The 22528-nt window shown below is 39.4% G+C and overlaps 1 protein-coding gene across 1 annotated transcript in view; it reads left to right on the top strand.

The window, feature by feature from the left end:
* Positions 1-20096, top strand: part of syt9b (synaptotagmin IXb) — a 68165-nt gene extending 48069 nt beyond the window's left edge. The window contains exons 5-8 of the mRNA XM_086301912.1: positions 3617-3737; positions 3864-4035; positions 4134-4263; positions 12443-20096. Coding sequence (XP_086158038.1) covers positions 3617-3737; positions 3864-4035; positions 4134-4263; positions 12443-12520 — 501 coding nt within the window. The 3' untranslated portion in view covers positions 12521-20096. The remainder of the gene's footprint in view (positions 1-3616; positions 3738-3863; positions 4036-4133; positions 4264-12442) is intronic.
* Positions 20097-22528: the final 2432 nt, after the last annotated feature.

Below are 22528 nucleotides of genomic sequence, written 5' to 3'. Positions count from 1 at the left end.
GGTGGTGGCTAACCAACCGGACATAGTGGTGGTAGACAAACAGAAGAAGACGGCCGTAGTGATCGATGTAGCGGTTCCGAATGACAGCAATATCAGGAAGAAGGAACACGAGAAGCTGGAGAAATACCAAGGGCTCAGAGAAGAGCTCGAGAGGATGTGGAGGGTGAAGGTAACGGTGGTCCCCGTGGTAATCGGAGCACTAGGTGCGGTGACTCCCAAGCTAGGCGAGTGGCTCCAGCAGATCCTGGGAATAACATCGGAGATCTCTGTCCAGAAGAGCGCAGTCCTGGGAACAGCTAAGATACTGCGCAGGACCCTCAAGCTCCCAGGCCTCTGGTAGAGGACCCGAGCTTGAAGGATAAACCGCCCGCAGGGGCGTAAGAGTTTTTTTTTTTTTTTTTTTTTATATAGTCAGTAAAATTTAAAGTAGAAGAAGCATGAATGAAAGCTTTGTTTAAAGCTGTGGAGATCTAATGAGCCAGTAAAACTGTAATCAGTTTGCCATGGATACAGTGATTGTTAAAAAAAGAAGAATGGAGTATTTCACAGTCTAAGTGGCATCTAAGTGGTAGAAAAAGTTACTCTCAATCTACAAATGGAATGGAAATTTCTGAGTACAGATTGCAGCTGCTTGCAGTCAGATTCAGTTTATAGAAGTACAAAATACAATTATGTCAATAAAGCATGTGAAATGGGTAGGCCGTATAAAGTTGAGTAAAAACAAAATCTTTGTCAAGTCAGTTCACGTTTGTAAAATTATTTAAATACATATATGGCTGAGCAATGAGAACTTTACAGGTCCTAAATATTAGGATAGCATTTTCTGGGCACCCACTTTATTTTAGATGAATAATTTAACAGCAAATCTGCTTAATAAAGTAAAAGAGGAATACGTTTCTTGTCTAATGGAATGACTAACTCTATTGCCTTGGAGTGCAATTGTTCAGTACTTCTGTGATGCTCTGCAGTATCAGGCAGCCAAACAGTACGGTCTACTACCACAACAACAGCAACTGACAGAGACTCTTATTGTCACAGCACAAAATGATTGTTTAAAGTTGTTTAACATTCCACTATGTGCTGGTTTGGTGGCTGTAGCCCAGGTGGTAGAGCAGGTCACCTACTAACTGGACGGTTGATGGTTCGGTCCCAGTCTGCTCTAGTCTGCATGCCAAGTACAAGACGCTGCAAGATGCTAACCCCATGTAGCTCTCCAACGCATCCATCGGAGTGTGGATGTTGGTTAGGAAGCACCCAGAAACAGTGGAAAAAAAGTACTGTGTGCAATGTGCACGTTGTGTAAAGTGCTCAAGATAGAGTAGAAAAGCACTATATAAGAACCAGTCTATGTACCATGTGTCATAAAAGATATATTTAAGATGTGGTTCTTTCACGGTGACATGTTAGCATGTACTATTGCCTCACAGCAAGAAGGTCCTGAGTTTAATTTCCATGTTTGTGTGGGTTCACCCCGGGTACTCTGGCTTCCTCCCACAGTCCAAAGACATGCAGTTAATGAGGATAGGTTAATTGGAAACACTAAACTGCCCATAGGTGTGAATGTGAGCATGAATGGTTGTCTTTGTCTATGTGTTGGCCCTGCGACAGACTGGCGACCTATCCAGGGTGTACCCTGCCTCTCACCCTAAGACATCTGGGATAGGCTCCAGCAACCCTGAGAAGCACAAGCGAATAGATGGATGTTTCTTTGCTTCTCATTACCAGTAGAAAAAGTTGCTTTTTGGTGCAGCACATAAAGAAAGTGCTTCATATGCTTTTTTATGTCTGGATGTCTAAGAAATATCAAACACAGTGGTTTATTTCATCATATCAGAATGTTAAACATGACACTTTAAAGACCGGCTACAAGTGGAAGGACGAAGCAGAATGATGAACGAGAGGAGAGTGATCAAGTTAGACTGCATGATTATGAAAGACACAGCTAGAGAGAGGCTCATAGATAAAGCCTGGCTGCTCCTGAGGGAGAGCAGGTGTTAGTGTTATAATTGGAGAAGATGGACCGTCCTTATGCTCTCTCTGCTTTATTGGAGCGCTTTAAAGCACCACTCTAATTTCATTGGCCGAGCGCAAGTGACCATAATCTTGACCGCAGGCTTGATTTGAGTGCTCATAAGAGTAGTGACCGACATCCTATAGTCTGAAAACTTTAGTATGTGTGTATGTGTGTGTGTATGTGTGAAATAGGAGAAGGAAATCACATTATCCTGTAGTGAGCTGAAGGGCTAGTTGATCTACCTTCCCCGCACACGCTTACCTTTATGTGAGTGTCAGAGTGTACATTCCTGTGCTTGTGCCCCAATTTGTGTGTTAAACCTCGAAGGCTTCATAAGCTGCATATCATTAATGCCCGAGGCTCACAGCTACACCAATAATGTGGTGTTGGAGGTAGATTTCGCCTCAGCAACACGTGTGATGAATCAACTCATCGCCCACTTAGAATGTCACAGGTCCTGGACGACGCATGTGCGCACGTGTGTGTCAGTGTGCTTGCAGGCATGCATATGCTGTCATCTATGATGAATTAACTCATTTTGTTCAATTTGATTTTCAGTGATTTTCAGCTGAAGACTCTGAGCAGTAGCTTCTTAATGGGCATTTCTGCTGCTCTCATAATCAGACTCCAAATCATCTTGTACAGTATGCGATGGAGCACTTATTAATTTCCAAGTGAAACAATGGTGTTCCACTGTCTCTGCTACATCTTTAACAAGTCTTTCTAGTAGACTGGTTTCTCCTGACGAATCTTAAACACATTATCGCTAGTATCCTCTGTATTAATCACTCTTAACCTGCTTTGCTACCCTATCCATTGAAACTTGTATTTTTAGTTCTTATTTTAAAAACTGCAAATCAGTCTTTTGAAGAAAAAAAAAACCTTTTTGTAAATATATCACTTAATTTCTAAGGTTTCCTAACATGAAGCTAACTACCAGCCAGATATGTGAGAGGAGGCATAAAAATAGAAATCAGAGTTTCCCTGTGATAAATCTTGTCAGTGCTTGTACCTCGTAAACGCACTGCTCACTATCACACCATCACACGTTATTTTCAGATGTGTTAATTGGGAAAAGAGTCTGGCATATGCATGAATGTGAATAAGAAGTGGAAGCAGTGACGTTTTTATAATCTTAGTAGTAGCTCAAACTTGATTGTAGATTCCACACATTTTAGCACAGACTGATACTGGGATACAGTAATGCCGTGGTTATTAGTGATTAATGATGAATCATCCAGACATGATTCTGAAAGGCTTCCGCATTTCAGCCACGATCCATATGTGAAGTTCCTCTGGTGTTACATGTTGGATCCGCTTTAACTGTGCTGCTCATTATAAACCAAAGCTGCTTTTATCCATAATCGGTTTCCTGAAATAGATGTCTCTTAGTTTTTGTTTGGTTCCTATTCCTTCATGTTTGTTCTAACAGCAGTTGTGCTTTTCGTTACCCATATAGTATAATTTTATCACCAAACCTCTTAACTGCCAATATACAGATCCCTGTGTGTTCCATCTGTGACTGTATTGTTGAATCTAAAAAGTTAATTAAAGTTGATGATGTGCAGTGCTAATATAGGAACACAATATATTTGTTTGTAGGACAATGTGGACCTTGGAGAGCTGATGTTCTCACTGTGCTATCTCCCAACGGCTGGCAGGCTTACCATCACAATTATCAAAGCCAGAAACCTCAAAGCCATGGACATCACTGGAGCCTCAGGTGGGTGCCGATCAACAGTACAGTGTGTCCAATAAGAGGTGGTGTAGGAAGATGAGGTATGCATGCATTAGTGTGTGTATATCTGTTTAATTATTTCTTCAGTCTTAACACCTTTTCTCTTCTCAGATCCATATGTGAAAGTGTCTCTGATGTGTGATGGTCGAAGGCTAAAGAAGAGAAAGACATCGACTAAGCGTAACACTCTGAATCCAGTGTACAATGAGGCCATTGTGTTTGATGTTCCTCCTGAGAGCATTGACCAGATCAGCCTGCTAATAGCTGTCATGGACTATGATCGGTGAGTTACCTCTGTACATTTAGCACTCTCATGTGACATGCCAGCGCATTTTAGAACATTTTAGAGTCTCTGTGGGTGCTGTTTTTTCTGTCCTCCAGGGTTGGGCATAATGAAGTGATCGGGGTATGCAGGGTAGGCAGTGAGGCCGAGAGCCTTGGGCGAGACCACTGGAATGAGATGCTGACGTACCCACGGAAGCCAATCGCACACTGGCACCCGCTCATAGAGGTATGGCCTGCTTTGTGTACTAGGTGTTTTAAATTGAAGATACACTTGATAAAAGTCTTGTAAAATAAAGCAAAAATATAATTATTTTTCATGAGGATACTGGAATATTTTCTTAATTGTAATGAGATCTTTTAACATAGCACTAGACATAACTTAGAAACCACAAAGTCCCTAATGAGGCGGTGGATGAAAGGTTGAACAACCATAAGCCATTTTTCAGTTGGTCCTGAGGGGAGTAGAAAGGTGTCCATCAAATTTTATGGCCATCAATCGAATTCTTTATCATAAATGGTTACAATGTAGAGACATTTAACTGTTAAAAGAAAATATCAAGGCTCAGTGTGGCTCAATCTACAATAATTTAGATATACAATGACAGCTATGTATAGGAGAGAAGGCACTGGACTGTTTGAACCGGATTGATGTTTCAATCATGTGGAGTGAGAGGTTCCCTAAAAAGTGAAGATGAAGTGTGCTGTTTTAAGAGCAACGGCCATGTGCAGAGTAACTGCAGCAGGATGAGGCACACCATGGGTATGGGGTATGGTGTTGAGGCAAAAGTATAGAGAAGGTCAGCTGTTGCACTGTTTTTGTGGATCTACAGAAAGCATATGATAAGATGCCAAGAGAGGAAATGTGATACTGCTTTAAGAAGTTGGGAGTTGCATAGAAGTACTGTATGTGAGGGTGGTGCAGGAAATGTATGAGGACAGCAGAACAGTGGTGAGCGGTAGGTGTGACAGTTGTTTTTTTTTTTTGAAACAAAAAAGTGAAGATAAACTGAGGAGAGATTGTGAAGGTAGCGTAGTTAAAATACCTGGGGTCAGCCATTCAATAAAACGGATAATGTGCAAGAGAGATGAAGTAAAGAATGCAGGCAGGTTGGAGTTGGTGAATATGAGTGTTATCTCCACCAACTCCAACAGATTTGTGAGAAAAGGATAAGATCCAGATTGAAAGGGAAGGTTTGTATGATGGAAGTCAGCCCGAGATGGTTTGGGCAAGTGCAGAGGAGGGATAGCAGATATATTGCTCAAGCGCTGTTGAAGATGGACCTACCAGGCATGAGGAAAGAGGTAAACCACAGAGAAGATTCATGGATGTGACAATTGTGGACATAAAAATAAGAAGGCTAAGGATAGTGTGAGATGGAGGCAAATGATCTGCTATGGCAACCACTAAAGAAAGCAGCCAGAAGAAGGTTTATACTGTATAATGAGAAACACACATATAAAGATTTCCCCCATACTTCTGATGCAAGGTATAAAAGTTAAGTAGTCACCACAATCATTAAGATCTATCCTCTGGGTACCAATCATTTCTGAACCAAAGAAATGGATAGTCTATATCTGATATGCATTCAGATATTTTACTGAAGAGAGTTTTATGTATTTATGGATTAAAAGTGAGGGAATCACCAGTCAAAGGGATTCATACTCTGGTCCAGAATTTAATATTTAACTTCTGGATGAATTGACATCAAACAAATGCCATTTGAGCAGGAAAGCTGTGGATCAACTAACTGGCATTGGTTTCCTGACAAGAAAGCTTTTGCCATAGAAAACAATCAATTTAGCATATCAATATTAAGGCTTCTAAGTGGCCATTCACTACTAATGTCTCTATTAGCTTTGATTTCAAATATGGCTTGACTGCTCATCTCTGACTCGCCATAATATACTGTCCATAAAAGATGGTTTGTACACTCTATCTGGCAAGCAGTAGCAATGGAGGGGGTTGGAGAGCTAAGCTATCAGCTAGTATTTGCTAGCTTTGTTAGCAAGATCCATAAACTTTGTGAACATATCACACAGACAGTCAAGTGCTAGCATTTTTAGTACAAAGGACATGAAGTGACATAATTTGCAGAAAATTTTCATTCAGAAGGCAACAAAAAGACATTGTGCTCGATATGTTTATGCTTAGGACACAGCCTGCCTTGGCACTATGAATTGCATATAAAATATAGACATATATTTTATGAAATTATATGAAACCCATTGATTTGTGAATGCCCATTAAAAACCATATAGTACAGCATTTTCGTCATTGCCTTCCTGGTGTAGATCTGACTGAAACTGTACACATATTGGGATTATATCCTAATATATTATTGTGGCAATGTCTTTTATACCATCTATGAAACTAGCTAAATTGATGTCACAAAGTAAAATAGCCAAGGGAAATTTCCTACACACTTATAAAACTAGAAGTCTTTTTGTAACCACAGGTTTTGTAACCATAGATTATGTCTGGCAGACACCAGGCTCTAAAGATGTTTATGTTTGCTACAAAGTTTTAGCAGCCAGCCTCAAGTGGCTGATTTGGATGTTCTGCCCCTCCATCCCTTTAAAGTCACTCTGAGGCAATGCTTAAGCCAGATATACTTGTGTAATGCTCAAGTAACCATATATACAGAGATCCATTGAGTTACAGTAGTCTGAGGCAGTCCCAAACAACTGCTTTTAAATGCTTCTCTTACCTAAAAACAGTTCTGTCAGAATAGCGCACTATTGCGATAAAAAGAAAACTTATTTTAAATAAGCTTCACATTCCGTGTTAAATTTATGTTTTGTATAGTTCATTTGACGATATAGTGAATGAAAAAGAAATAAAACAAGTACTCCACAACCCCTGTGTATGCTTGACTTGTTTTGTTGTGATTGCCACAGCAGAGGCGCCTAGCTATCAGAGAAAGGGAGGGAGACATACAGAGAGGTGGCTACATTCGGTGAGATGCTTCTATTTCTGAATTCCCAGCCCACACTCATTAAAACAAACAGAGCAAGCTAAAACAGATGCTGGACTGATTCATGTAAATTTATGATGAGTTGTCAAAGCCAAACATTTTGGTACTCAGCTAAAGGGGGTCACAAGATAAAAACACCTCAAAATGGAAAGCTGTCCAGGCAAATGTAATGACTGGCATCAGCCATGGCGTGCATTAGCAACTGCCAGCTTCATGTGCCCTGTCACTTATTTGCACAATTTAAAGAAGGACTTTGACTGAAATGAGATAACTTTAGCACCTTATAGTGATTAGCAGCTAGCTAAAGGCTAACTTGCTAGCTACTGACACTGGATTTAGCTATCTGTAGATTTTTTAACACAGGAAGTAGAATGGTCACTATGAAATCAGAAGCCTGGAAATTTACATGGTAACCAATAATAACTATTTCAAAGAATTAATGTGTGATTCTAGAGTTTTTAATAACATTCATTTGTTACGTCATAGCTCCTGCAGCGGTACCATCTGACTTTTCCAACGATATTGTCAATTTAAACAGACTTTTATATGATACCTTTAATCATTTTGGGGTTTGATGCCAGGAGCATACATATAAATTTTAAATGAAACAAAGATGTTTATTATAACTTAATATTTCCCTAGAAAGGGCCTCTGGATGATAAAATATCCTATTCACTAATATTATGTTTATTAACTGGTTGCTTACTTTACACATTTCAATGACTTTAAAACTATTGGTATATATACATTTTGAATTTTTACATAAATTATTTATTAGCATAAAAGAACAAAATGCACATCAATTTAGTGCTTGCCCCTTAATGAATTCCTATTATTTTCTTTTTCTCATTTATAATTCAAGATCATCAAACAAATTTTAATTTTAGACAAAGATGACCAACGCAAATACACAATGCAGTTTTTAAAACATGATTTCATTTGTTAACCTGCCTGTCAAAGTGAAAGAGGCTAAACACAATGCAATTATATACAATGCAAACAAATTGTCATAAAAAACATAAACATAAGAATCTATTTTGGTAAGTAGAAATACTTTTGAATTAGGACAGCTGGGCTCCTTATATTGTGTGGTAGTCTTATGCTTTAGTTTAACACTGTGTATTTTATGGAGGTGAGTTTTGAACTTTGAAAAGTACCAATTCATGTCCCTTTAAAAAACATTGTTTTTAGTCTTATCTGCTATGTACACCGATTTCTTGGGATTCTTAGAATAAATCTCTAAATTCTTTTCGATTTATTCTTTTCTGTTACTCCTGAAAGGCTCAGCAGTGATTTTTTTAAGATCAAAACTTTTTTTTTTTGTATCAACACTTTGTCTTTGTGTTATTGTCAATTAAACGTAGGCTTCAGATTAGTAGTAATTCATTGCATTTTGTTTTTCTTGTCAATCATTTTTGAAGCTCTGATGCTTTAATTTTAGTTTTTCTATCTCATAATCTGCCTGTGAATGGTTTGCTGCCTCTAAGTTTGAGTGTGTATATTGTAAAATTAAACAAAATTCAACTGCTTTTTGAAAATAACATGCAGGTTGTTAAGTCTCGTTTTACACCACAGTGTCAGTCCCCACTTCTCCAAGTTAACAGCTAAGTGTTGTACTAAGAACCACATAAAGCCATAAAGGAAGCCATCCTAAAATAAAGTAAATGAAGCACTAGCTGTCACACTGTGTACTTTCAGTATTGGTGAGAGGTCAATGACCCTGATATTTCCAACAGTGTTGAGGCCAGAGGAGCTCTTTCACTGTCTCTGAGGCCATTTGTGTAGCACTAACACACCCATCCACACAAACAATGGGCTGTGTCAAACACTCACCAGTAGCATTTCTTGTCTAAGGCCATTAGCAGCAGCTCTGGACTAGAGCAGCAGAGTCTGAGATCTCATCTAATGGCTTATTTGTGTAGAGATCCACACAGAAGACCTAAGGGAAACTGGCTCGGGGGATATTTCACATCCTTGCACACAGTTATACACACATATGTAGCTGAAGCCTATGCATAATATGTAAGCAATGAGTATTCACACATTCGCACAAAATTTATGTTTCAACAAATAAAACTAAACACATCTGACAAGTTGGCTTTCACACTCACACAAATGCACACACACGTGGCTTTCACACACACAGACATGTGCATGTCTGTGTGTGTGTGTTTTTCTGACACACACAAACACTTGCTGGTTTCCTGTCCACTTTAGTTTACGGCTTTTCAAAAGTGTTGGACTGACCCGCTGACCACTGAGAGCATTAATAATTCAGCAGCTTGAGCTCTTCGGCCCAGACTGTAAACTCTCTCTCTCACACACTCTCACACACACACACACACACACACACACACACACACACACACACACACACACACACACACACACTGCACACACACAGTTCAGACGTTACTGAGTAGAAAGTAAAGTAAATGCAGAAAGTTGAAAGCTCGGTTGCTTCCACTTTGTCACATGAATGAGTAACTAGATAACAGACATGCACACTGAAGGGGCTGCTCTCATGAAGTGAGGTAAGTGTGTTCCCAAGCCAGCTTTGGAGTTTATATCTCTGGATTTTCAGTCTCACAGGGCTGGCTCAGGTTAAAACATTTCTCCATGGTAGTGTGCACCTTCATTCTGCTCCCGGGCAGGTTCATTTCACATCAAAGAGGACCACATCAAAATCATAACACCAGCTCTCAGATAAAAAGGCTCACTTTGACAGAGTCCAACCAATTAATTATATAGCATGATTTCCATGGGATTTCTGTGAGGAACAAATTTGTGGTTTATGCATTTTTCACATTTTGCACTTGTCATAGCAGTATTTAAAAGAGAATTTACAAAACAAAAGATGACTGGCGCTTAATTCATCTTCATCTGTGAAGCTTTAAACTGCTCCACATAACCAAACATGACACAGTGAGTATTTCACAAGATTTTTAGAAACTCACCCTGTCTGCCTGCCCACCCAGCAGGGTAACAACAATACCCCATCGGCCTTTTAATGGCTTTAATGGGGTAAAAAGTTTTTTAAAAAAAACATGTTGAAGATCTGACTCGGGCTGCTGGGGTCATCATGCTGTCTGTGCAGATGTTTGGAAAGAACCGATTTTGTGTTAGTAGCAGTGGAGTTTATGTCTTGGATGCAGTTTGCACTTCAGTTCAATATAGCACCAAATCACAACACGTTTTATATTGTATGGTAAAGTCCCTTTTACAGAAGCATGTAATGTAAATGTGATTGTTGGAACATGCCTGTTAGACGGAAAATTATGACCTGCACCTTTGTGTTTTGCACTTGGTTTTGCTTTTACCTCCTGGAATGGATTAGGCACACAAAGATATTGTGGTTTGGGTTGAAAAACATCACTTTGCACTCATTACCATATGGTTTTATATTCAACGTGTTGGGAGTGACAGCCCTGTCTCATGCAGCAGACAAGGGATATAACAAATGGGACTGAGAGCAACCTGTTAAATCTGAGGCTAGTTGACTAACTGACATGACTCATTATATAGATACAGTGGGGCAAAAAAGTATTTAGTCAACCACCGATTGTGCAAGTTCCCCCACTTAAAATGATGACAGAGGTCAGTAATTTGCACCAGAGGTACACTTCAACTGTGAGAGACAGAATGTGAAAAAAAAATCCATGAATTCACATGGTAGGATTTGTAAAGAATTTATTCGTAAATTAGGGTGGAAAATAAGTATTTGGTCACCTCAAACATGGAAAATCTCTGGCCCTCACAGACCTGTAACGTCTTCTGTAAGAAGCTTTTCTGTCCCCCACTCGTTACCTGTATGAATGGCACCTGTTTGAACTCATCATCTGTATAAAAGACACCTGTCCACAGCCTCAAACAGTCAGACTCCAAACTCCGCCATGGCCAAGACCAAAGAGCTTTCGAAGGACACCAGGAAAAGTATTGTAGACCTGCACCAGACTGGGAAGAGTGAATCTACAATAGGCAAGCAGCTTGGTGTGAAAAAATCAACTGTGGGAGCAATCATCAGAAAATGGAAGACATACAAGACCACTGATAATCTCCCTCGATCTGGGGCTCCACGCAAGATCTCATCCCGTGGGGTCGAAATGATCATGAGAACGGTGAGCAAAGATCCCAGAACCACACGGGGGGACCTGGTGAATGACCTGCAGAGAGCTGGGACCAAAGTAACAAAGGTCACCATCAGTAACACACTACAACGGCAGGGAATCAAATCCCGCAGTGCCAGACGTGTTCCGCTGCTGAAGCCAGTGCATGTCCAGGCCCGTCTGAAGTTTGCCAGAGAGCACATGGATGATACAGCAGAGGATTGGGAGAATGTCATGTGGTCAGATGAAACCAAAGTAGAGCTTTTTGGTATAAACTCAACTCGTCGTGTTTGGAGGAAGAAGAATACTGAGTTGCATCCCAAGAACACCATACCTACTGTGAAGCATGGGGGTGGAAACATCATGCTATGGGGCTGTTTTTCTGCCAAGGGGACAGGACGACTGATCCGTGTTAAGGACAGAATGAATGGGGCCATGTATCGTGAGATTTTGAGCCAAAACCTCCTTCCATCAGTGAGAACTTTGAAGATGAAACGAGGCTGGGTCTTCCAACATGACAATGATCCAAAACACACCGCCCGGGCAACAAAGGAGTGGCTCCATAAGAAGCATTTGAAAGTCCTGGAGTGGCCTAGCCAGTCTCCAGACCTCAACCCCATAGAAAATCTGTGGTGGGAGTTGAAAGTCCATGTTGCTCGGCAACAGCCCCAAAACATCACTGCTCTCGAGAAGATCTGCATGGAGGAATGGGCCAAAATACCAGCTACTGTGTGTGCAAACCTGGTAAAGACCTATAGTAAACGTTTGACCTCTGTTATTGCCAACAAAGGTTATGTTACAAAGTATTGAGTTGTATTTTTGTTATTGACCAAATACTTATTTTCCACCCTGATTTACGAATAAATTCTTTACAAATCCTACCATGTGGATTCATGGATTTTTTTTTCACATTCTGTCTCTCACAGTTGAAGTGTACCTCTGGTGCAAATTACTGACCTCTGTCATCATTTTAGGTGGGGGAACTTGCACAATCGGTGGCTGACTAAATACTTTTTTGCCCCACTGTATGTGTCAGGTGAGCCACCCCCATTTAATTTTGAAGGGCATTTCCACATGTAGTTCATGATTTCTCAGCTGCGGAGGCTTCCACTTCTGAAAAATCTTCTTATTTAGAAAAACTGCCACAACTTTCAAAGCACATTAAGGTCTGCCAATTAACCCAACAGTCATAGCAAACCTGGATGCAAACCATCCTGGCTTACAGTGCATATTTACTTAGTATGTCAATCCAGTCTTTGGAAGTTTCTAGACTTTCGTTCCCTTTGGTCTTTAACTAAAACTCTCTTTCTCTGTTGTGGTTCAGTGGGTTGGACAAGGAGCGACGGTGAGTGGAAGCCAAGGAGGATCCACCAATTCCCTGAAGACACCACCATCACCATAACCACACACACACACACACACGCACGCACGCACGCACGCACGCACACACACACACACACACACACACACACACACACACACACACACACACGCACCAGTATACTTACACCAACACACACAGACACACACAGATATAGAGCCTCAGGGTGGTAGAACAACGGGCCAACAGACAGTCCTACTTGATGTTAAAACATACAGTACAAAGTGTGGCTAAGAAGTGGCTGCAGCAGTGGGCTAACATCAGCTATAAGCCAATACTCAAACTGTGTGTCATTAGATTGAACTAGGTGTTAGTGTGATAAGGCTGGAGCAAAGTCTGATTCCCACTTCCTCTTTTGTCTTCACAACCAAATAAACACTTAACTACATTCCAGCTAAACTAGTACAGTACTTACTGAGCTGTTACTGACAGTATTAACAGATTATCTAACAGATTAAGCTTATGCCTCTTTTTTGTTTATAGGAAAATTGCAGTTTGTGGACCAAAATATTATATTTTTAGGTGAATATGCACAGCTGTGACGGTTGATTTGTGCAAGTGATCAGCTATCGTAGGCAACATATTTGCTCAATAGTAGGATTTAGAAAGGCGAGTTGCAGAATTAGAAAGCATCACTGTTCAGATCAACACATTTCAGCTCTTTTAAAAGTTTTATTTGTTGTGTTGAAGATTCATTCTCATCATGCATTTGGTTATATCTTGTGTTGCCTTTATCACTGGCAGCCGGAGCAGACACGAACAGAGGAGATTCAAATGCAAACCTTAGTTTTACTTCACTGGGCGAAGACGATTTCCTGTTAAGAAGTAAAATTGAAGAGGATTTGATTTGATCCAAGAATTTGTAAAATGTAAGAATGAACATTTTTAGTGCATGTTAAATTGGCATCCTTTTTTTAACAGGGTGTGGTCATAATAAAGGAAACATAAGTTGTCATCGGTGGAAAAAGAGCAGTCCACTCATCTCATCTAAGGCAAATGAATTATGATTGTTTTTAGACATCATCCTGATAACCAGACATAAGTGTCATCATTACTTACTAATGTTATTTGGCTTTACAAGAATTTACAATTACAATTTCAGGACAAACATTAATAACATGAAATAAAAGTTTTACATTAAACTGTATGACTTATGGTTGACACTGTACTCTACTTGGTGTCTCGTCTGTCATGGTTACTTTTGGAAAATGTTTTACACTTTTGCAGATAAATGCTGACTGAAGGTTTTGACTGTTTTTAAAGCTGTTGCACTGGAAACAGCTGTGCGCTTCTGCTGGAAACAAGACTGATGAGCCATGAAAACAAAACATAAACAGGAATCTGTGGACTGTAAGATCTAAAGAAGTTCTGCAGAGCAAAATGGGGTTGTAAACTTCAGTTGTTATTTTCAGTAGCTAAGGCAGGGGTCCCCAACTCCAGGCCTCGAGGGCCGGTGTCCTGCAAGGTGAATGGAAAGGGTCTTTTACAGGAGGCATTACTGCCAACATGAGCTCAGTTTGCTTCAACATGCTGAATTTAGGCGATCTAAATACTCTGAATAAACAGCTGGCTTGTTGTAGTTTGTCTGATTATGTGACTGCTCATGTTTTTCTGTCCCCTGTAGTGATGTCACCATGTTCCCAGATGCTACAAAAAATATAACCCATGTTGTAACAAATCAGTTATCCTTAGGGACTACACAATGACTGCAGATGTTATTGTGCAACCCCTTTGGGACTCCTTTGTGCCTTTTTAATGTGCTTTGCCATTTTGCCATTCAGTGTTCCAATTTAGAGAGGTGCTTAGAAGACCATAAAGGTGGTAACTCTTAATAATTTGCGAGAAATGAGGAGCTTTTGCAATGAAAGGGGTCCTATAAATTTTGTTTGTTTGTTTTCTGTTATATACAGAATATACAATAGGAGGTGTTTATAATAAAGATGGCCAACATTTAAAATAGTAATCCCTGTGTGCCAAAAGATGTATCTGTTCTTAGATCTGTATGATGTCAGACAGAGGGGATCTCCATAATGTGGTCATTTTAGCACACAGCTCTGACAGTTCAAGTCATTCCTTATGAGGGGCAGCCAATCAGAAGAAATCTGGCTGAAAGGGAGGAGCTAAAAAGGTTTGTTTCAGACAATGCATGAATTGAGATGGTTTTAAAACTTTGATTCATGCAAAGCTACTTTAGTAAAGTCTGATAAAATAAAACAAAGCTGGAAATGAGCATTACAGGTCCCATTTAAGTTAATTGAATGATTCCACAGTGAAGCTGCCCTGTCCCACTGTTATGACACTCAATGTTGCTTTTCTTTAACTGGAACCATACTCTGTGATAGTAATTTAATAAGCCAGTGTTTGTTTGTTTTCTAACTAAAATCTGTTTAATTTCAGATTAATACCAGTATTGTTTATGGCTCGGTATTGGACACTGTCACGAATAACAGTTTCCTCTGTGTTTGTAGGTACCATGCATGCATCATTTTTTTCATGAGTCATTTTTAATAAATATCTTTTTTTTGTGAGATACTAATCATATTGTAAACACAAGATGTATTATGAACCTAAGGCAGAGTGTGTACATTGTCCATTCAGATGTTATTAATAAATATTTCTATATATAGCATGGATTGATTTATGGGTAGTGTGAGATGCAGCGAGAAGATGCTTCAGAGAGAGAATGAATGAGACAGATATAGAGACGTGTATCCCCCTCAGGCCTTCTGCTAACACCTGTGTTGTGAGCTCTCCCAACAGAGTGCTGTGATTGAAAGACCTATGAAAACCTTGTGACAGACACACTTTCTCTTACACACACCCTCAGTGATGCATTTGCTGCGCTAGGACCTCGCGCTCACTCAAAAGTCAACATTTAAAATATCAACATGTCTGGGTCTGGTGTTCCTCCTCTGAACATTTTTCCAATTAGCAATAATTTGGACACATTAAACGATAGCATATCAAGGCTCCGATTTAATTTTTTTTAAAGACAAACTGCAAAGTGAACATTTCCATATAATTTCAGATTTGCTAGACCAAACAATGATTAAACAGGCCCCATGAGCACTGGAGCCATGTTTTTAATCTTACAAAGTCAAATATTCCAATTTTCATCAGCTAATCGCTTTTTTTTTCTTTCTTTTTTTTTTTTAGCTCACAATGCTTTTAATCACTATGCTGTTTCATTTAGGTTAGTGAACTAATTTATTTTTCAAAACAAGCTCTGGTAAAACTATTCTATGCGTGCAGGACACGTTGTGCCGACATCTGTTCACAGTGATTAGTTGTTCTTTAAAAAAATATCAATGCCTTTAAATCCATCCATCCATTCGCTTATCCTTTTCAGGGTCTCGCGGGGGGGGGGGCGCTGGAGCCTATCCCAGCTGTCATAGGGCGAGATACACCCTGGACAGGTCGCCAGTCTGTAGCAGGGCCAACACACAGGGACAGACAACCATTCGCGCTCACATTCACTCGCACATTCACACCTAATGGCAATTTGGATTTTCCAATTAACCTATCCCCACAAGCTGCATGTCTTTGGATGGTGGGAGGAAGCCGGAGTACCCGGAGAGAACCCACGCAAACACGGGGAGAACATGCATACTCCACACAGAAAGACCCCGGCCTGGTGTTGGAATTGAACTAAGGACCTTCTTGCTGTGCGGCAACAGTGCTAACCACCGTGCTGCCGCCTTTAAATCCCTATTGCAATAATCTGATCTGTATATCTCACTCAGTAAGCGGTTTGATGCTGCCTCAGTTGTGTGTGGAAATAATGTTGTTATCCATCTGCCCAAGGTTGAGTTTTGTCTGTTGTAAGATGAGCAGTTTTGACTGGGGAGATGACGTCCAGGTTCCAACTACATTTGCTGGAGTTATTGCAAGGTGCTACCGCCAGCAGTTACCGTCAGTATGAAAAAGTTATTTCAGGCTATTGTAATTTATGAACAAATTATTCGTCTTGTGCATTTGTTAAAGTGGCAATATTTGCCACAGCAGCTTTATGCCTGTCTATCATGAAAATATAATGATCCCTAAACCCTGCGTCGTGATTATAGTCCCTCATAAACTCAAACTTTCATTGGTCTCCTCTGCCACTCCTGGATTCATGTGCAGGTGTTTCATTTCCAGTTATCCCAGCAACTGCAGCACAATCTGGCAGCTACGTTTAAGATTCTCTTGGTGGCAGCGACATTCTCCAAAATGGAAACAGCTTTCCACATTAACCCAAGATGAGTTTTTGAGGGTGAAGGAAGTTGTCAGTGTCTTCCTACAATACCACAAAGCTGTATTTAATTTTATTGAAGCCTAAATCAAAACTTTACCACAGAATTTTATAACATGGGCACTTGAAAGTGGCTTCCTGGAGGTTCAAGTATAAGCCTGTTATAGCCAAAGCAGTCAGCATTTAAAGGACACTTTAATATCATCTAAACTGGGGGAGCTGCATCCTGTAAGTCTTCTTTCTCAGACTCTATCGTTTCATTCTTTTGCAACTATTTCTAAAAAAAATATGAAAGAAAAAATTGTCCACAAAGTGTGTAAAATTACCCCCTGTTGGAACTATTTTTATATGTTGTTTACAAGAAACCATGGCTGTGTCCAATGGTAAAATTCAATTTTGTTCTTCACAGAAGAAAATTCACATAACAACACAGGGAGTCTCTCCTTAGATCAGCCTGAAGGTAGTTTATTTTAAGCATTTGGGGAAAAACACGGCTAAAGTTGTTCCTTTTCTGGTGAGGCTCTCAAAAGTTTCAAATCAATTTAGAGCTGTAGCTGGAGTCGAGAGAAACCCAAACAGACGTACATCTCATTAGTGTGCCAGTCAAGTTTATTGTGATGCTTCTCACGCTCAGATCATTACTGCCATGATTTGATTTCCCCCTCCTTTTTTTTTTAACTTAATCTGCCGGTGTTACAAAAGCCCCTGCATAATTAAAAAATAAATAACACACAATAGTTGATATCTATTTATGATTACATCACCTGAAGCCACTTTATGTTTCAAATAATTTGACTGTAACTAAGACTTTTCATGAGATAGCCGTGCAGTAAAGGATGTCATTTGCTGTGGGACCTGATCGATCTTATCTCTGTGTGTCAGGGATAATTATGAATTCTAAATAATTACTGTAGTAATTGACAATTTTTACCAACTCTCTGACTGTGGAGACACTTATATCAATCCTCCTGCAGTGTGATGGCTAAACAATTTACTAAACTCTGTTATGACGTACAAAAACCCCAAACATTCATTGGCACAAATTATGAATCACTTTCTCTGACAAGTAAGTATTGCATTACATTTGAGAAAAGTAACGAGTAATGTGTAATAATTACAAAGAAGAAGAAGAAGATGAAGACACAGATTGCACTGAGACAGAGAAAGGGTTTCCTGCAGAACCCACTGCAAAAGCAAACACGTCCCTACTCAATTTTAATTAGTTTGCCTTAATTAATCATGTACAGTAGTTTATAGAAGGACTTTTGCTTACATTGAGTTATCTGTTTTATCTGCCTTTGTGTTGATGTGTGCATATTTATTATTGCTATTATGTGCTTAATTTTTCTGAGGGCAGAATAAGTGTGCAATGCAAGTATCTAATGTTTAACCTCAGTTCCTTAAATTAGCAGTGCTGTGATCAATGACGCCTGGTCAATGTTTGTGTTCAGGGATATTAAAATGTTAATTAAATCTGTGTTCCTGTAAGTGTGTGGTGTTCGGGGCACAAGAATGTGACAAAAATGTATCTGAGTCGCACAAAATCTCAATATTGTGTACGAATGTCTACTAATTTAGACCACTCACATTTTCTTAGCATATTTATCATAAAATGCGCTAAAATAAGAATTCAAGTGTGTAACTTGCGTGTATACGATGACATTTCCATGTGATTTTTCACATGTAAGAACAAGTACAAGTACTATGCACTTCCTAAGTTGTCATTCATTATTGTGATTGAATGAGACTGCATAATTTTAAATACCTGTAGTTAAGCGTACAGTTTTTTAACAGTTTTTTGTTGCCGATTTCTTTTATAGTCTAAAACTGTGTGTTACGTATGTTTACGTTCAAAAACATAAAGGTTTTTTTTTTCACTGTTGAAAAAGATGTGGTGAAGAGACACTCTTTGCCAAGTTGCTGAAGCAAAATGAGAAGAAAATGTTTCAACAAAATGAGTTATTAAGCCAATCAACCAGATTTCCCTGGTTGTCTTGCTGCTGAGAGTTTGACAATGAAGACCAAACAGAAACACAGCAGAAAGACAAGAGATGGCTGATTCAACAGCGAGACAATAAAGCAGCAACGGTGTGGAGTGATGTATTCTGTTTGAGGCTTCCTGTGTTACACGTTCAATGGGATGACACTTCCATTTTGGAGCGTACAACGGCACCAGGGGAGCCAAAAAGATTCTCAACTGTGAGAGAGATGAAACCACAAAGACAGAATGCTGATACAGCATTTATGCTGATCATGGCAACATCATCAACCATTTGGATTTACAATTTCAAGACGCAGATCATTCATTACTATCAAATCTGGGGCCCATTTCAAAATAAAGGTGCATTAGGGAAGATAAAGTGCTTCTTGGATGTAATTCAACTTATCAACAGGCACTAGAAATGATCCAATAGCACGGCACCTTCAGGCTGCATATGGTGCCAATTTGTCTGCTTAATTTATCCCTGTTGGGTTCTTGAAGGCAATTTGTAGAAAGCGGCTGCAAAGCACTTTCTGAGAGGTATGTGTTGCTCTGTGGATATTTTGCACTCTGGTGATCGCTCCTGTTGTTGTGATGGCTGCGATGGGTGCATAAGTGCAAGATGAGTCTTATGAAAACACGTCTCACCATAGGTTGGGCAGCACTGGCATGCTGTCTGCAGTCACACTGAATTTTCTTTCTTACTCTGTCGCTTCAGAAAACAGGGAATACATTCAGACAGCCACCGTTACTGTTGCTGCTTTCATTATTTTTTTGTTTTCTTTTTTTTAATTACAAACAAGCAAACTGTTATTGATTCTGGGTTTTATTACCCAGGGACTTTGAGGGGCTTTTGGACTTTGTGATTCTTGGTATTTCTTTGGGTAAATATTGATGTGTCTTTTTTCCCATGTGTATTAGTTCTCTCCTTGGTCCTTGTTTTTTTTTTTTTTAAATATTATATTTAGGGTTTCCTACCTTTGTGTAAAGTTTCCACCAGTGATGGTCCCCACGTTTGGCTATTTCCTGTTTTATTTTGGTAAGCTGCATCCAGTGTGTCCTGTGTTCATTTTTGATTTTTTGTGTGATTAGGTTCAGCTGTCTTCCCCTACTGTTTCCCATATCCTTGTGTGTTTATTGTCTTTGTTTCCCCTCGCCCATTATCAAGTCGTCCCACTAGCATTGCTGTATCCATTGGTTTTCCCCGTGCTTCCCATGCTTTATAGATTTGTTGTTACCTGTTTCTCTACCACCTGTACTTGTTCTTTTCTTAATAAATCAACACTTAGCTTTACATATAAATAACTAGGCTTCCGTTTGTGCTTCAGACCTGGGGTTGTGTGTTTTGTGTTCATGTCTCCATATCCCAGATATGTAAAATAAAGATCATTTTTAAAGTAAAAAACCACTTTGAGCCGTGTTTTCTTGGCCCTGAAGAATCCAAAAGAACCGGAATTAATAACTGTCATCTACTGCATCCTGTATTTAGGTCATCAATCTTCCACCACACCTCGCACAGCATAAACTGGTACAAATTCTTTTCTTTTTTTTCTTGGGGGCAGCAGACACAACCTGTGAGCACAACACTGACATATGAAGTCTATACAGCAAATAGTTGTTCATTTATGCAAACAGAAGATAAATATCAAGATCTGCAGTAATTTGTGATCATGTTTGTCTTTTCTTTTTTTTTTTTTGGTGGACATCAGTTCCACCAACAAAATGCTGTAATACTGAGCCTATACCATCAAGTATGAGGCGAGTGAACATGCTGCCCAAATAGCTGATGGTAGCTGCACACAAAGTTGTCTTCCTCTAATTGGCTCCCCCAGCACATGCACATGTCGACTGCAATGCTAAAGCTAATTCACAAACAGTGTATATAAAACACGGATTTAGTTTCCAGGTCTAAAAGGTGAATTCAACACTAAAGTGCATCTTTTTAATCTATATGTATATACAGTATGCATGTATTGCTATTAGCCTTTGAAAATCACCTTTGCCAGAGTATCTGGTGAAGCTCCTCTGTTGAAAAGCGTAGCACTGTTTCCTTGACACGTGGTCTTGCCTCTTTCAAAAAACAGCCTGTGAAGATTTTACCATCAATATCGACTAACCTTGACTGCACAGTTACATTTACATTTTACTGTAATATGCCTTTCATCATCATGACTTTAGCCTTTGGCCTTTGTGATTTTGTAGTTTTACTGTATACAAATGCTAATTCCACTAACATTCAATACAATCATGCTCGAATGAATGAATTTATCTTATAAAGATAAATCGAACACCAACTTTTTTTTACTGAAATACTGAAGTGTTGTGCTTGTAGTGCTGTGATTGAACGTTATTTTGTTTTGAGCACAGATAAAACACCTTGGAGAGGGAAAAAAAGAAAACAAAAACCAACATTTTATATCTTACACAACAGTATTACATGAGTTGTGAGAGGAAAATAATGAAACATAACTAATAGTACTTACACGCAATTCAGTTTTATCTTCATAGCACCAGCCAGAAAAATAGTCACCTCAAGGCACGTTATATTTTAAGGTAAAGATTTACAACATTAGAGTGAGAACTTCAATAAGAAAGGAGAATTCAATTTTAGCAGGAGGAGACCTCTGGCAGAGCCAGCCTCAGGCTCTCTCACAGTAGAGAACAGATGAGAAAACAACAAACACGGCATAATTAAAGGACAAATTGCAATACTGGCGTTAAAGACAGAGAGAGTGGAGACGAGCTTAATTCCTTTATGGGATGTCCCTGAGCAGCTTGTGCAGCCTATAGTAGCATAACTACGATGAGATAACCCTGATCCACTATTAACTTTATGAAAAAAGGGAAAATTAAAGTCTAATCAGTCTAATAATAATAAGTCTAATAAGTTCAGATTCCAAGCTGGGACTGGTCCCAGTTTAGGGGGTCCAAAGACTCAGTGGGGTTAGCTGGTGATTCTAAATTGCCCGTTGGTGTGAATGTTTGTCTGTCTCTCTGTTAGCCCTGTGACTGCTGCGATAGGTTTCAGCCCAAACTAACTTTTGATTTTCCTCAATGAGTACAGTTGACAGATTTAAAGAATATATCACAATGAATGTATTATCCATTTGTACAAATGCAAACAAAAACCCTTTCAAAGTAAGATGCTAGCAGAGCTGTAATGGCAATGCCATAGAAGAAGCAAAGCAGGAGATAGTCCTGGAGGTGTATGGCCCAGGCTGAAGTGCAATTTTGGTTTGAAGACAGCTGCAGTCATTTCAGGACAATTTATTTTTCTGAATACTATGATACCACATGTATTTCCTGTGCAGCTTTTAAATAATTTCCTCACTTCTGGCATCAGATGGCTGCTATGTGCTTTTGACCAAGCTAGCATGGGGACCCTTTAGCTGCACATTCACAGATTTTGGTGGGATTGTATAATAAGATAAGATAAGATAAGAAGTACAAGAAAGTACAAGTTTAAGAGCAGTAAAAGTTAAGAAATAGAATAAGATAAGATAAAATAGAATAACATACTATACAACAAGAATAAAATACTTTATACAATAGAATAAAGTACTATACAAGATAGAATAAAATATGTACAAAATAGAATAAAAATGCTCTGTTATAGTAGGAAAAAATGGTATGCACTTGGTAATATTGCACATCAGGTAGACAGTTACATTTGTGTGTGTGTGTGTGTGTGTGTGTGTGTGTGTGTGTGTGTGTGTGTGTGTGTGTGTGTGTGTGTGTGTGTGTGTGTGTGTGTTTGTCTGCACATGTGTGGTTATCTGCAGAGACCATGTTGTAGAGTTTGACAGCAGTTGGGAGG

Source organism: Aulonocara sp. 'chitande type north' Nkhata Bay, linkage group LG7, assembly GCF_057382095.1.
Source record: "Aulonocara sp. 'chitande type north' Nkhata Bay isolate Kocher_YH1m ecotype deep benthic linkage group LG7, A_spYH_male_GT1.1, whole genome shotgun sequence".
NCBI classification, from domain to species: domain Eukaryota; kingdom Metazoa; phylum Chordata; class Actinopteri; order Cichliformes; family Cichlidae; genus Aulonocara; species Aulonocara sp. 'chitande type north' Nkhata Bay.
The sequence above is the reverse complement of the archived record's forward strand: the minus strand, read 5'-3'. Positions and strand labels throughout refer to the sequence as shown.